Here is a 14,529-nt window from a genome sequence, read left to right on the forward strand (position 1 = left end):
ATCCCCTTGTTTCACAAACTGGTTCAGGCCCTGAGCTGCGTTGATTTCTTTTGTGCATGGGTGTCTATTGTTCCAACAGGACTTACAGTATCTACAAACCAGTCCGGGACTGGAATTATTGTTCGGGAAGCAGGAAGGGTTAAGGTGCTTCACTAACTGGGTGGAAACTGCATAGCTGCAACTTAAATGGGCAGGATAATATTAAAAGTAAAACACCACAATTGCTGGAGAAGGGAAATAAAATAGACAATGCTGGAAATGCTCATTAAGTCGGGCAGCATCTGTGGAGAGAGAAACAGAATGAATCATTCTTCAACTGCAAGGTTGACCCTAAACTTCCAGTTGCCTAAAACAGCTAGTTCTGAAATGTTAACTCTGTTTCACTCTCCACAGATGCTGCCTGATCTACTGAGTATTTTAGACATTTACATCTGAGCATAGATATCTGCAGCAGGTGATATAGGAATATTTAAGCAAACGTGCTTATGTACAGGCTAGATTTAGGGTCAGAGATCTGGGGTTCAAGGTTGGTAGGTCCTTCAAAGGATGTGGGGTCTATTTGAAGGGGCACAATCTGACTCTAGCAACAGCCAGTGTGGGTTCCTGCTGATGTAGTGGATTGAGACTAATACTCGTGTAGAAGAATTCAGTTTGGGACTGGTATCCTGTCATTCACTGAAGGCCTCACTCCCATTTGACTCCATCTCATATTCATATTTCCCACCACGCAAGAGGTCACTCAGCCCATTGAGTCCACGGCAGTTCTCACAGCAATCCCACCAGCGTGAAACCCCCTCTTATTCCTGTTCTTTCTCACAGGCCCATCAACACCACCCACCAACACTAGGGGCAATTTATAGCGGTCAATTAACCTACCAACCGGCACACCTATTGGACGATCTTTATTTCTGATCTCTATGCCACAAACAATCTGCTGAAGGAACTCAGCGGGTCGAGCAGCATCCGTGGGAGGAAAGGAATTGTCAACGTTTTGGGTTGATCAGTCTGAAAGTAGGGTTCTAACCCGAAACATCGATGATTCCTTTCCTCCCACAGATGCTGCTCGACCCACTGAGTTCCTGCAGCAGATCGTTTGTTACTCCGGATTCCAGCATCTGCAGTCCCTTGTGTCTCCTGATCTCTGTGACCTACTCTGGTTCCACAATCACCTTCCAGATCTTCCTTTCCTCTCCATCTCCCTCTCGCCATATCCTTTTCCTGTTACTTCAGTCATCCATTCACTGGAATTCCCCCTTTAATGCCCCTCCTCTGCCCGCCCCCCTTATGCCCAAAAACCCATCTCCTGGATTACGTTTTATTTCACCTTCCCTAATAGTCTGGATGGTGCCTTCATTAACCAACAGTTCAGTTGAGAACCTCCAGCTATCCTTTGTTCCCTGGCTCTGCCTGTCTCCTGCACTGGGACACGAATGTCTGGCCTGAGCGAGAAGCTGGATCTCGGCACACTGTTTTCCCTCTCTAAGTCCATGAATGATTCACAGATATTGAGTGGTGAGGCTGGGAGCTCAGCTTTAACATCAGAAAGCAAGAACTCCATTCATTTTTGGGATTATTGACCCTATGTTAAAAGGCAGGGACAGTTAGGTTCCTTTCACTGATTTTACTTTGTTCTATTGCTGTAAGGTGTTTTTTTTTCTCAACGATCTTGAATTACTTAAGGCATTTAAAAACTGTTCAACAGGGCCGATCTTCAGGATCTGCCTCCTAGTCACAACTTGTTGCACCTTGTAGAATGGTTCTTGAGGATGGCAGGTCAGCTCAGCTAGCCATCTGTGGCCCGAACAAATTACCTGGGCAGGAAAGCACCAGGGATGACAGGTTTGGGTAACAGGCCAGATCCATGACGATCTGGTCCAACACATATTTCATTTCCATACGACATAGGAGGAGGTCATTCAGCCCATTGAGATTATACCGGCTCAGAGAGCAATCCCACTCCTCCAGTCATTTTCCCTGCAACCTATTCTCCCCACATTCCTGTCAATTCCTTCCAGATTCTCCCATTCACCTACACACTAAAGGGAAATTTACAGTGGCCAACCAAGCCACCAGCTCGGATATTTAGGGGATGTGGGAGGAAGCCAGAGCATTGAGAGGAAAGCCACATGGTCAACGGAGATTAGGATTGAACCCAAGTCTCTGGAGTTGTAAAGCAGCAGCATTCCCAGCTGAGCCAGTGTGCCGCCCCAGTTACATCCTTATTTACTTGGATCTCCCTTGTCTTTATGAAACATCCTGGGACATTTCTCCTTGCTAAAGGTGCTCTTTGAACATAGACCACATTATAGTGATGTGGATGATTGGTAACTGCGTAAAGGAACGAGGCTTGAGACTGCTTCCCCACTGACGGTGAAACAGATCGGAATTATACCCTCAACCCCGCATCCTCAGCTAAAGTTAAGCACTATGCACTTTGGTACGGAGCTGTGTTTAATGGTTTCCAAACACTGGTTGCACTTCAATGTTCATGATAGTTTACTAAAATTAAAAGTGCCAAAATCCATATTTTACAAAGTATAGAATGGGCCTCAGAGTTTCTTTAAATTTTACTCTGGATCTCAAGGTGAAGCCAAAGAGTTCCGTGTGACTCGAGTTGTTGGCTTAACTTGCCTAACTTCAGTTTGGGCGACTCATGAAAGAAGCCCTTGTATTATTTCTTGCAGCTGTACAAAATGTGCAGGTATAAGTGTATTAAACATCAGCGTTTGGCTTGTGCAGACTACAGCTGGAATCTGGAAGTTCAGAGCAGTTTTCTGTGGGAATAAACATCCTCATCTCCCAATAACAGTTTAAAGTTGGACACAAAGCAATGTGATTTGAGTCCTTCTTTTATGAATGTCAGATTACCATCTCTGGCACCTTACTGCCCTGAGTAAAGCCTTGTGCCATTGTGCATCCGGCTGGTAATTTCAGACGGTAAACTAACTCCAGACAGGGGTGAGTCTGATTACTGAGAGATCTGACTTAATTCACAACAACTTCATTCAGACTGAATGTGACCTCCTGGTGTAAACAGAGTATTATGCTGTGAAATAAGATGATAGAGTTACTACTTCTTATCATTCAGCAACAGCGCAGGGTCAAGTATTTTGATTCACTGTTCCACCAGGGTCGGTAACGCTCAGTCTAAAATGAGCTAAAGTTCCAGGATTGGGTAAAACAATGAGATATCTGGCACCATGTTCCATGTTTACAGAGGGTTTTAGGTTCACTTCACATCTGTTAAATTACAGGCACACCAGTCAGTGTTTATTATTGGTTTTAACAGCTTTTAAATCCCTTTTCCAGCAAACATCCTTCAGATGTTTTTGATCTTCAGACACTTGATTCCAGAGGCATAGTAACACAGAATCAACATCTCTCTGAAGTGGCTTTTCCCATGTTCACTCTAACCGGGGCTTGGACTCCATCAATTGTTGCACCATTGGGAACCTGGAATTGCTTGGAAAGGTGGGAATCTTAGCAACAAAGAAAGGGAGTGGGATACCCAACCCAGCTGTTCGTGGGGTTCTGGTATGGCTTTGGAATGATGCAAGTGGGGGTAGTTTGACAGAAAGAGATAATAACAGACTTAAAACAGAGGGATAAATAGAAATAAACCAGCTAAATTCAAGAGTTTCATCCCAATTACTCTGGCTATGTACTTTAACTTTAATGAAGTCACTTTGCCATAGATAATCCAAATGACATTTAAATACATGGAATAATTTCAATACCACACTGTACCAAGGGCATCCACATCAAAGCTGCACGGCGGGTCTCCCATGCTAACGCGCAGACCCACGTTCTAGCAAAGCACACGCAAAGCCAACGTCTTCACGAGGAAGCTCAATGTACAAGGCAGCAGTGGCAGCTAAAGTACAACTTACTGGACCACAGAGTACAACACAGAGGGGACGACTCCACACACGACTGACATGGAACAGCATGGTGTTAAACTTACAGGCACGCAAACTGGTGGAGCAATCATTAACAGAGACAGAAGAAAGTGGGAAGGTTCTCTCAAGGGTGTCCAAGTTACTATGTACACTGTCTGACATGCAAGTGCAGTCACGCTCAGAGCGTCCGCAATCAAAACAACATGCGAGTTTCATTCTCTTGTAGATGGACATCTTGGCTATAATCATGTTTTCGATGGAAGGAGAGGAAGAGGAGCAGGTTAATGGCAAGGTTATTCAGTCTGGCAGTTGGAAGGAATCAACAAGGGATCTAACACAGGCCTTAGTAACATAAGCAGGCTTGACAAGGAAGAAGAGCTTAGTTCATTGCATAAAAAGTTGTGATGAAAAAGTCATTTTGAAAAGTTGAAGAGAGTTCAGTAGATAACTTTGAACATACAATTAACAATCTTAAGTATTTTTAAGCTAGTTTCATGTCAGTTACTTTACAACATAACCACAACCACAGAGGTTGGTGAGAATTTCAATTATACACCTGAACTATCCAGCAGACTATGATAGAAAGGGCACAGCATTTTTGTGACTGCTCTTCTTGCCGCTTTCTTTTGTCTTTGCCAGGGCTTGTACTGCTGTTGAGAATTTGGTTTAATGAGTGATTTTGTCACCGTTACTGCTCTGTTTATGAGCATGTCAAAATTTAGGTGGCTCTTAAAACACGGATCCAATTCTTTCAAGCACATTTGATGCCAAAATGGTTATTTTGTCAAGTGATTCACTTGCACAATGAAATTTGAAATGTAAATAATATAAAATGATAATAGTTGATAATAAAACTAAATTCTTGTAATAAGAAATAATTTAAGTTTCCCACAGCTAGTAAAAAAAAAGAACAAAATCAACCTTGGTTGACCAAGCCATTAATGGCACCTGAAACGCACTTAAAGCTCTCAACTGAGTCAAGCACTGACCTAAGGCCATTTATATCAAGATACTGGCCAAGCAAGGGTTACGCTATGATTGAGGATAAAAAGGCACTGGAAGGTGATGAATGAGAGGCATCTTCAGTAGCATCCCCATTTCTCCACAATCTTTATAGCAGTTAGTTGCAAAACATTTAATTTTCAGCAATTTTTTTTTTTGGTGCTGGGTTATCCGTTAGCTGAGAAAAGAATGATCATATCATGCAGCAGTAAGCCCGTTCAATGCACACAAAAAGGCTGTTCAGTTTGCGTTGATATTTCAATAAAGAAAGTAGCATCAAAACCTAATTAAAGCTGGTGATGCTGGATAACATCAGCCTCTTGTCTTCCTTTGAATGATGCCAATCTTTGCAGGCTGACAGTAATCAACTCTGACAAACCTTTAAAAGGAATGGCATCTTGAGGGAGATGAACTGCTTTTTGATCTCATCTCTTGAAATGAAACCAAATACTTGAGCCAAATTATTCTTCCAAATCAACAGGGAATCGGGACAATGATGTGTGGGTGCATCTTTTGTTTTGGAAAGAAAAAAGGAAGACTTGAGGAGATTATTTCTGAGACCATGCAGAAGTATCGAAATAACAGCATGCTGATTTAAATGAAAACTGGCTTGAACCTTGGCAATCAAGAACAAAAATCCAAATAAAAAAATTCAAAAAAGGTTATTAAGATCGAAGCATTCAGAAACGTTAACAAGTCTAGCTCATTTGTCAAAAAAATCCATGCTGTAATAAATACACTGCATTTGTTATGGAAATAAAACACAAACAGTCATAGACAGTGACATGTTGAAAAATGTTAGTTATTGATGGGATGCATGTGGTTCTATACATGAAGGACATGTCTACTAACTCAACACACAAACTGCTATATGGATTCCTTGCAAAAACATGTTTATACTGCCATTTTTATATGGAAAAAAAAGATAATTTGGGTTTAGATCATCCTTTTAGGAGTTGAAATGGCATGGGCTGTTGGAAAGAGGACAAGAAATGAAGAAGGTCTCTGAGGACATCTAGTGGTTATGTAGAACCCCACATTCAGTAACACATGGAAACAACCTGGGTTCAGTTCCACAAGGTACATTTTTACATGTACCCCAACCATCAAAACAGGCTGAAATAATGACACTCATTTCAATTGGATTCAGTATTGCTGATAGTTGGCATAACAAAGTAAAATCAGGTCTGTACAATAATACTGAAAGGTTAATTCGATTAGCGAAGAACAGACTTGTTCTTATACTAGTTTCTCAGTCTGTGGGCCTTGGAGTAGATGGTCAGTTTAGTGAAAATACAGCAGCAATAGTAGCTGCAGGTTCACAGCACTCTCAGGAAGGTGAGAGAAAGCCAAATTATCACTCTGGTCTAACTTTGAATTTATCTACCTACTTTCTATAGTTGGAGGGTGCTGTCAATGGGGCTGTTCTTTTGTGAAATCCAGATTAAAGTGGTTTTGGACCTGAAGAATCAGTTGTTGGATTGGACTGCTTGATCTAGTTACTGAGACAGAAACAAATGAGATGAATCTCCTACAAAGTTCCTCCAATGATTGAAAAATGAAATGCACAAACAGAACATTCTTTCTGGCTCAACTTAGCATTCTTTAAATATTACTCCAAGCACTTTTTACTTCTAACTTTCCTGCTTTCTCTCCTTCCTGTTTTGCTGGTCTATGATTAAGAATTAATACTAGTGGACTATTCAGTTATAAGGAATGGTTCTTATATTAGGGCCATACTTTGAGTTGGAGGGAGAAAAATGCAATTGGTGGTGTAAGTTTAAGGGTTAGCAGATGCAATGTTGTAGCATTGAGTCTTGTTTTCCCATCCAGGTTACTAGGGGTTGATGTCAACTAAGATCTGAGATCAGCCAACTCAGGACAAACTAACGGCAACATTTGGATCTTTAACCACTTGCATTGGTGTCTTCTTGTGTGGCCAATGCCTTCCTCCAGTGAGAATGCCTGAGTTTCTTGCTCTGAACCAATAACGTACATTACTAAGATTCTCGGGTCTGCACTCCAACCTTCTCCAAGGGACAAGGGCAGCTCCTGTTGCCTTATATCCTGGGCCACCGGTACCATTCACTTCTCATGCTGTTTGAGACTTACAAGCGGGTCCTTGCCACCAGGAATGGGCATGCCATCATAATCCTCAAGTAAAAAAAATGTGGGAAACTTTGGAAGGTGGCTTTGGGGAAAAATAAGTCCTTTTACCTTTCTCTGCTCTGCTAAAGCTGGGCCAATAAAACCTCCCACTCAATTCTATACTTGGTTGCCCACATACTTCCTGCCCTTTAGCTGCTAGTTGGTTCTGGGCTGCTGTATTTTCTACAGATTCAAAGTGATCTGTGGGCATTGTTGAAGATGATGTGCGCGTTTGCATGCAACATAAAAAAAACCTCTTGCTTAAGGTAGACAAGTTGTATCGCACTTTGGGCAACAGAGAACCTGCTTTTACTCACAATATATCACTACCAGTGTGCAGTTAAATTATAGTTTCATGTTCCAGGGCAGCAAGAAAAAAATAAATTAAAAATACATCAATCATCAAAAGGTACTCGCAATCATTTCATACATGGATTCTCATTTGCCTGAGTTCCATGGAAAGAGGTTTAAATGTATCTGTGGTTTCTCTGTTCCCCTATAATATTTTCTACAAACGTGAGATAACCTAGAAGGGGTGAATGCTTAATACATTTAAGTTCATCCTTAAACACAGATACATACCAAACTCCAGTACGTTTTCTCCAATAACTCTTCCCACCAACCCCCACCACCACCCCCCCCAAAAAAAAACCCTGGAAGGGCCATTCCAGTTCCATTTCCTACCTAGAACAGATTTCCTTTGCAAATTCTGGATGTTCATTGAATAATTTAGACTACAATGAAAAAATAATGATACTTTTAAGCTGAATTTTTGTTATGCTTTCAAGCAGTTGGGGTTTCTTTTATTTTAAAAAAAGATAAAGCTACTCACTTTAATTATTCTTGACCTTTGTGGATGCACCAAGTTTTTTTTTTTGGTTTAAATTATTAATAATGGGCCTAAAAGGTTTGGACAAATGGCTAAGTAGGTCAGGTATATGTTAACAATGTGACATGACTAATGCCAATGTAATGATAAATCTGCTGGAATTTCTGCATAGATGTGACAGCAGCTACTAAGATGTGTGTCCTTATAAAAAAAAATATCCTTGCAATTCTGGTGCTGTTTCTCAAGTATTGCATATTGCATGCTCAGCCAATGTAGGCTGTGAAATACAATGCATTTGGCAAGGATTTGTCTTTGTTTTTCCAGCTGACTTGTAGCATTACCTCTGGAGTTTTCAAACAGCGGCAGTTTAGCTCTGACAAGCTCTTTCTTCAGCCTCACTAATCATGTCATTTTATTTATACATCTGTTCTACATCACATCATTAATAGATTGAAATTTGGACTCCTCATTTTAGGCACACTGCTATTCTCCACGTATATTTTTAATTTTTTGCATGTGGTTTAATCACATTAATGCTAATTATTTTTCGCTCCCCAATCTGTAGCATTCATTAATTTTCCCAGATTTGTCATTATATATTAATGGCATAATGTTAATCTAAACCTGCCTTCCTTTCAGGTAATTAAACTCCCTTTCATATAGCCTGAATAATGTTGCTCTCCATTTAATTTCCTTTGCCTCACTTAAATGAGTAGGTTAGAAGAGTTGTGAAGGACGTTTGTGGCATTGTTACATTGGCACATGAGTATGCCCAGAGGCTAGGCATACATGACAGTAGGACAAAGAGAGACACCCGGCATGTCACTCTCAAGCTTGTTCATTGGTCAGTTTCAGGATACCAGTGGAACAGCCTATTGGTCCATCATGCCGATAGCAGAGAACATGTGGCATGAAGAAAAACCTTAAGGCGGGGAACTATGTCCCTCAAAAAATTTCAGTGGAGTGGAAACCAAGTTCTGTCAACATCACAAGCATTAACTCTTGCTAAAAATTATAACTCTCTTGTTACCCCAGTCTTAAAACCACATTGCTTTTACATAGTTGACTTTCAATAATTATTAGAATTGAGTTTCCATGCACATTGACCTCTATCCAATTCGTATATAAAAGGTTTATATTCTGTAACAAGCTTTATGGCTATTGAACCGAACCCTGCCAAATGGGGGCTATAATTAATAGGCGAGTTGCAATAAAAAGTGCACCTGTACACTTGAAAGCTGTTAAAAATGAGTGTGTTGCTGTTGGGCAGCAGACATTTATAGTGTGTTGTTTATATTCAATGTCTACAGGGTGAGTAAATGGAGGTTTAACTACACAACTGTACTCCATCTCTGATCTTCAGTGACAAGCTAATAACACAAAGCACTTGATGACCGGTATGCCCTTCACCAGTATCTACACACTGAAGACAAAACACCTCAACATTCAAACCATACATTGGTCTCAAATTATAATCAGTAATTACAAGCTGTTGACGCAAAGATGATGGAATTATTACTTACGTCGTTTACAGCCACATTTCTTAATCCTTTTTGTATCTGTGATGTCATCATGACAAGCCTTACAGTAGAAAAAGGCCCTAAAGAAATAGAATATAACATGACCATTTAATGGACAAATACATTTACTGGGCTGGAGAGGCATATTCTCTACTAATTTGCAAAGGGAGAGCATAATGTCTTAAACAGCCAATCTTTACTGAACACATGTTAATTCAGAGTGACTAGCAGCTAGTATTTAAATTTTAAAATTCCTGAGTATAGTTGTTTAACAAGTATACTTGTTTAGGGGGAAGGGGGGGGGGTGGAGTAATTTTTCCAACTGAAGTAAAGGTGTATTCAAGAACACATTAACAGAGGAATGGCCTTTCACCTCATTAATCCTGCTCCTTTCCCAGAGCCTGTTCACTTGGTGCTATCGTGGACTCTACCCGACATACTTAATCTCCTGAGGGAAAGATGTGTGAAATTTCTCTCTGACCCCCCAAGGTAATTGACTGAAACTCCAGAATATCAATCTATCCTAACAAGGTCTATTATTCAATCCCCACCAGCTGCCTTCTACCAATGACGTTTCCATGGCGCCAGTGTCACAGGAACCATTGTGTTTCCTCAAGTCGTCGATCATCTCTGTCGGTACATATCATTATAATCTTCAGATATGTAGCTGCTCCTTTTGAAGGGGTTCATCAGCACAGCCTGAACTGCTTTTGCTAAGACTTTGTTCCAACATCCACACCACTCTGCGGGGGAAAGAACATTCTAATCTCCAGTCCTGCCTGAGGCTTGTTAATTCTGCTCTCATTTCCTGTAACTCTGTGCTCCATGTCCAAGTTAAATAACTGGCTCACATCTACATTATCCATGGTTATCAACATTTGAGAGATCTGGACACTCTTCTGAACTTATTCCTCCGATGATATTTGGTTCTGAGGAGATCCTTTCATAACAAGCACCGGGTCTTTTCACATGTAACTTTTTTGTCTACTTCTTTGCTTCTTGGTGTTGAGGATACATAACAAAGGGGGAACAGAATAATTTCACCCAGTGTCTGGATTTATCAGTCAATGCAGAGTTAATCTCATTTACTTTACAATATTAGCGTAATAAAGCATTCCGAAATGCTTTGCAAACAAAATTTGGCACCGAGCTACTCAAAGAGTTATTTGCCACGTGGTGAAAAGTTTGATGCAAGGGATAGGCTTTAAAGAGCCTTGTATAAGAGGAAAGGGAGGTGGGAGGTTCAGGGGGGAAATTCCAGAGCTTAGATGTTAGGCAGCTGAAGGCACAGCCATTGAAATAGGGGCTGATCAAGAGCCAGAGTTAGAGAGCACTGAGATCTGGGAAGGTGAGATGACACTACACAGGTGGAGAGGAGTGAGGCTATAGTGGGATTTGAAAAGAAGGATAGTAACTTTAAGGCTGAGGATTTTAAATTAAGCCACTTAACAACCTGATCTACCAGTGGGACTCTCACTCGGTGGGAGAGAGGAGCAAATGGAGTGTCCAAAACCAGTCACATGTGAAAGAACATGAGAAATAAGAACAGGAGTTGTCCACACAGCCACCTGAACCCACCCTACCATTCAATAAGATCGTGTCGGATAATCTCTTGTCCATTTTGCTTCCTGATCCCTGCGTCCCTTAATTCCTTTCAAGTGCAAAATATCTATCAATCTCGGTGTTGAATATCCGCATTGACTGAACATTCAATGAGAAATGGAACGCACAAGATTCACAACCCTCTCCAGCTGTGGCCTCTTTAAGCCTGGCTATTGTACAAGGTCAACAGCTGTGGAACCACCTCAACTGAGAGAGAAGACTCTCAGTCTCATTATGGAAAGGTCAAGAGACAGTGAAGGTGATTGGTAGAGAAACCAAAAGCTCAGGATGGTGAACATTTCTCTCGCAGTGAGCGGTTGGGTTCTGGAATGCACTGCGGGGGTGTAGGGGAGAGACATTCAATTCCAAAGGTAGCTGGATACGCATTTGGTAAGTAAAAGGGGCTGGACTGTGGGGAGAGGGCATAGAGTGGGACTGGCCATAAAGCTGGCAGGGACTCAATGGGCAGAATGGCCTTTTTCCAATGTTCCAACCTGTGATTCCCAGCAGTCTGGAGTGGAGGTCTCACGGGTGTCAAAGTGAGGAGAGCTGGAAACACCAGACACCACCGATTGACACATGCAATTTCTGTGAGTGTGTGTATCTCTCTCTCTCCCCTCGAGATGCTTGTTAAAACCTACCTCCTTGACCAAGCTCTTGGCCACCATTCTATCTGCATGCAGCTTGATGCCAAGTCTTGTCAGTTGATATACTGTGAAGTGCCCTGGAATATTTCATTAACACACACTGTTGCTATATGTGAATGAATGATAACAGAGCAAAGCAATGAGACCTTTACCCTCATTCAGTGTCAGTACTGGGCCCTGTACAGAAATACTATATTGTGAAGGTCTCTCTCTTTATTTGGCACAATGATCTCACCCCAATCTCAAACTATCCCTCTGAACCACAGTGAACTGTCTATTTTCCCAGAGTGTGGGTCCTTTTGGTGAGACTGATAATTGGAAGTCAGAGAGTCACAGAGCAATACAGCATGGAAACAGGCCCTTCAGCCCAACTTGTCCATGCCGACCATGGAGTCCACCAAGCTAGTCCCATTTGCCCACGTTTGGCCCATATCCCTCTAAACCCCTCCTATCCATGTACTTATCCAAATGTCTTTTAAATGTTGTTGTTGTACCTCCCTCAACCACTTTCTCTGGCAGCTCAGGTACAAAATTAAAACCAACCGCAGCCCAAGGACTCAAGGTTTTTTGATGCACAAACCAACCCGAACCCAACACATGTAGTCAGGTCCCATCGGGGTGTGGCCAATGGCCAGGATCTGCTGCCTATTTAGTGTCGACTTGCAGCAGTTTGGTGTTCCAGAGTGTGTTGTGAGCCAACTGGCTTGTTGAATAAGGAGAGATAAGCAGACTGGGCCTGTACTCTTGGAAAACAAATAAAAGTGGATTTGCAGATGGGATTAGTTAAAATTGGGACCATGGCTAGCGCAGACACTGTGGGCTGAAGGGCCTGTTCCTGTGCCATACTGTTCGATGTTCTATAAAACTGCAGATATTCCAATATTGGAACCAGTTAACATTTCGGGTTAGCCCCTCCCTCAGAACTGGGCGAACTACAGTTCTGATGAAGGGTTTTCGACCTGAGCTGTTAACTGGTTTCTCTTTCCACAGATGCTGCTCGACTAGCTGAGTTCTTCCAGCATTTCTGTTTTGGCTTCTGGGCCCATACTCTTTACAAGAAAGAAGAAATGAAAGGTGATCTCATTGGAGCATAGAAAATTCTTAAGAGGCTTGAAAAGGTAGCTGGGGAGTTGATATTTTTTCTGGCTGGGATGTCCAGGTCAGGGATCAGACTCTCAAAATCTAGAGTCAGCCATTCATCTTCTAAACTCAATGAATGTAGACCCATCCTGCTCACTCTGTCTTCATATGTCAACTTCTTAATTCCAGAGATCAATCTAGTGAAACTTCACTGCACTGCCTCATATACAAGTATATTGTTCCTTAAATACAGAGACCAGAACTGCAATGTAGTAGCCCAGGTTCAATCTCACCAGCATCCTGTAATGATGCATCAGAACATCTGTAACTTTATTCTGCATACCCCTTGCAATATTCCAACATTCCATGCACCCTCCTAATTACTTGGTGTTCCTGCATGCCAATCTTTATGTTTCATGCACTAGGACTCCCAGATTCCTAGTTTCATGTACTAGGACTCCCAGATCCATTATGCCTGGCATAAACCAGGCCATTATTTGAATAAAGTGAGACTAACATTTTGTAGTCTCACTTTATTCAAATAATGGCCTGGTTTAACTTTCCAAAATGCATCACTTTGCAACTGTCCAAGTTAAATTCTGGCTACCATTCCTTTGCCCACTTTTCCAGTTGATCTATATCATGTTGTAACCTTAGACAACCTTCTTCACTGTCCAACACACCATCCACAAACTTACTAAACATGCCACCACTATTTTCACCAAATCTTTAATATATGTGACAAACAGCAGCGGACCCAGCACCGGTCCCTGCGGCACGCCGCTGGTCACAGGCCTCTAAGATGAGAAGCAAACTCCACTACCTCCCTTTGACTCCTTCCACCAAGCCAATTTTATATCCAATTGGTTAGCTCACTCTGGATCCGATGGGATTTCACCTTCCGGACAAGTCCACCATGCGGGACCTTGTCAAAAGCCTTGCTAAAATCCAGGGCCCCTGCAATTTATTCCCTTGTTTCCTACAACATCCTAGGGTACACTTGGTCAGGCTTTTGGGATTTATCCACTTTTACGTATCTCAAGACTGTTGATACCAATTTACCTCCTCTTTCATAATATTGATATATTTCAAGACATCACTGTTCTCTTCCCTGAATTCCCTAGCTTCTATGAGCTTCTCCAAGGTAAAAAGGGATGAGAAGTATTCATTTAAGACCTCACCCATCTCCCATAGCTCCACACACAGACACTACACAGATCCTTCAAGGGACCTCATTCTCTGGTTGACCTTTTGCTTGTAATATACCTATGGAATCTCTCAGGATTCTCCTTTGCATTATCCACCAAGGATATCTTATGCCACCCCTTTGCCCTCCTGACTTCCTTCTCAAGTATACTCCTGCATCCCTTATACTCCTCCTGGGATTCACTTGATCCCAACTGCCTGTACCTAACATATGAGCCCTTTATACTGAGCAGAGTCTCATCAGCCAGGGTTCCCTAATCCTGCCAGCCTTGCCCTTCACTCTAACAGGAACATGTTGGCTCTGAGCTCTCTCAATCTCACTTGTAAAAGTCCCTCACTTGCCAGACAGCTCTTTACCTGCTAACGGACTCCCCCAATCAAACTTTGCATGTTCCTATGTAATGCCATCAACATTATCCTTGCCCCAATATAGGACTTTAACTTTTGGACCAGTCAGATCTCTTTCCATAACTGTTTAAAAACTAACAGAATTATGGGCACTGTTTCCAAAATGCTCCCCCACTCACACTTTGCCCAGTCTCATTTCCCAATAGGAGAGCAAATGTTGCCCCTTCTCAACTAGGGTCATCTACATA

The 14,529-nt window shown here is 41.9% G+C and overlaps 1 protein-coding gene across 1 annotated transcript in view; it reads right to left on the reverse strand.

The window, feature by feature from the left end:
• Positions 1 to 14,529, reverse strand: part of LOC127584756 (calcium-activated potassium channel subunit alpha-1-like) — a 779,405-nt gene that overhangs the window by 127,136 nt on the left and 637,740 nt on the right. The window contains 1 exon segment of the mRNA XM_052041687.1: positions 9,402 to 9,478. Within this exon segment, the coding sequence (XP_051897647.1) occupies positions 9,402 to 9,478 (77 nt within the window).

This window comes from Pristis pectinata, chromosome 30 (genome assembly GCF_009764475.1).
Source record: "Pristis pectinata isolate sPriPec2 chromosome 30, sPriPec2.1.pri, whole genome shotgun sequence".
NCBI classification, from domain to species: domain Eukaryota; kingdom Metazoa; phylum Chordata; class Chondrichthyes; order Rhinopristiformes; family Pristidae; genus Pristis; species Pristis pectinata.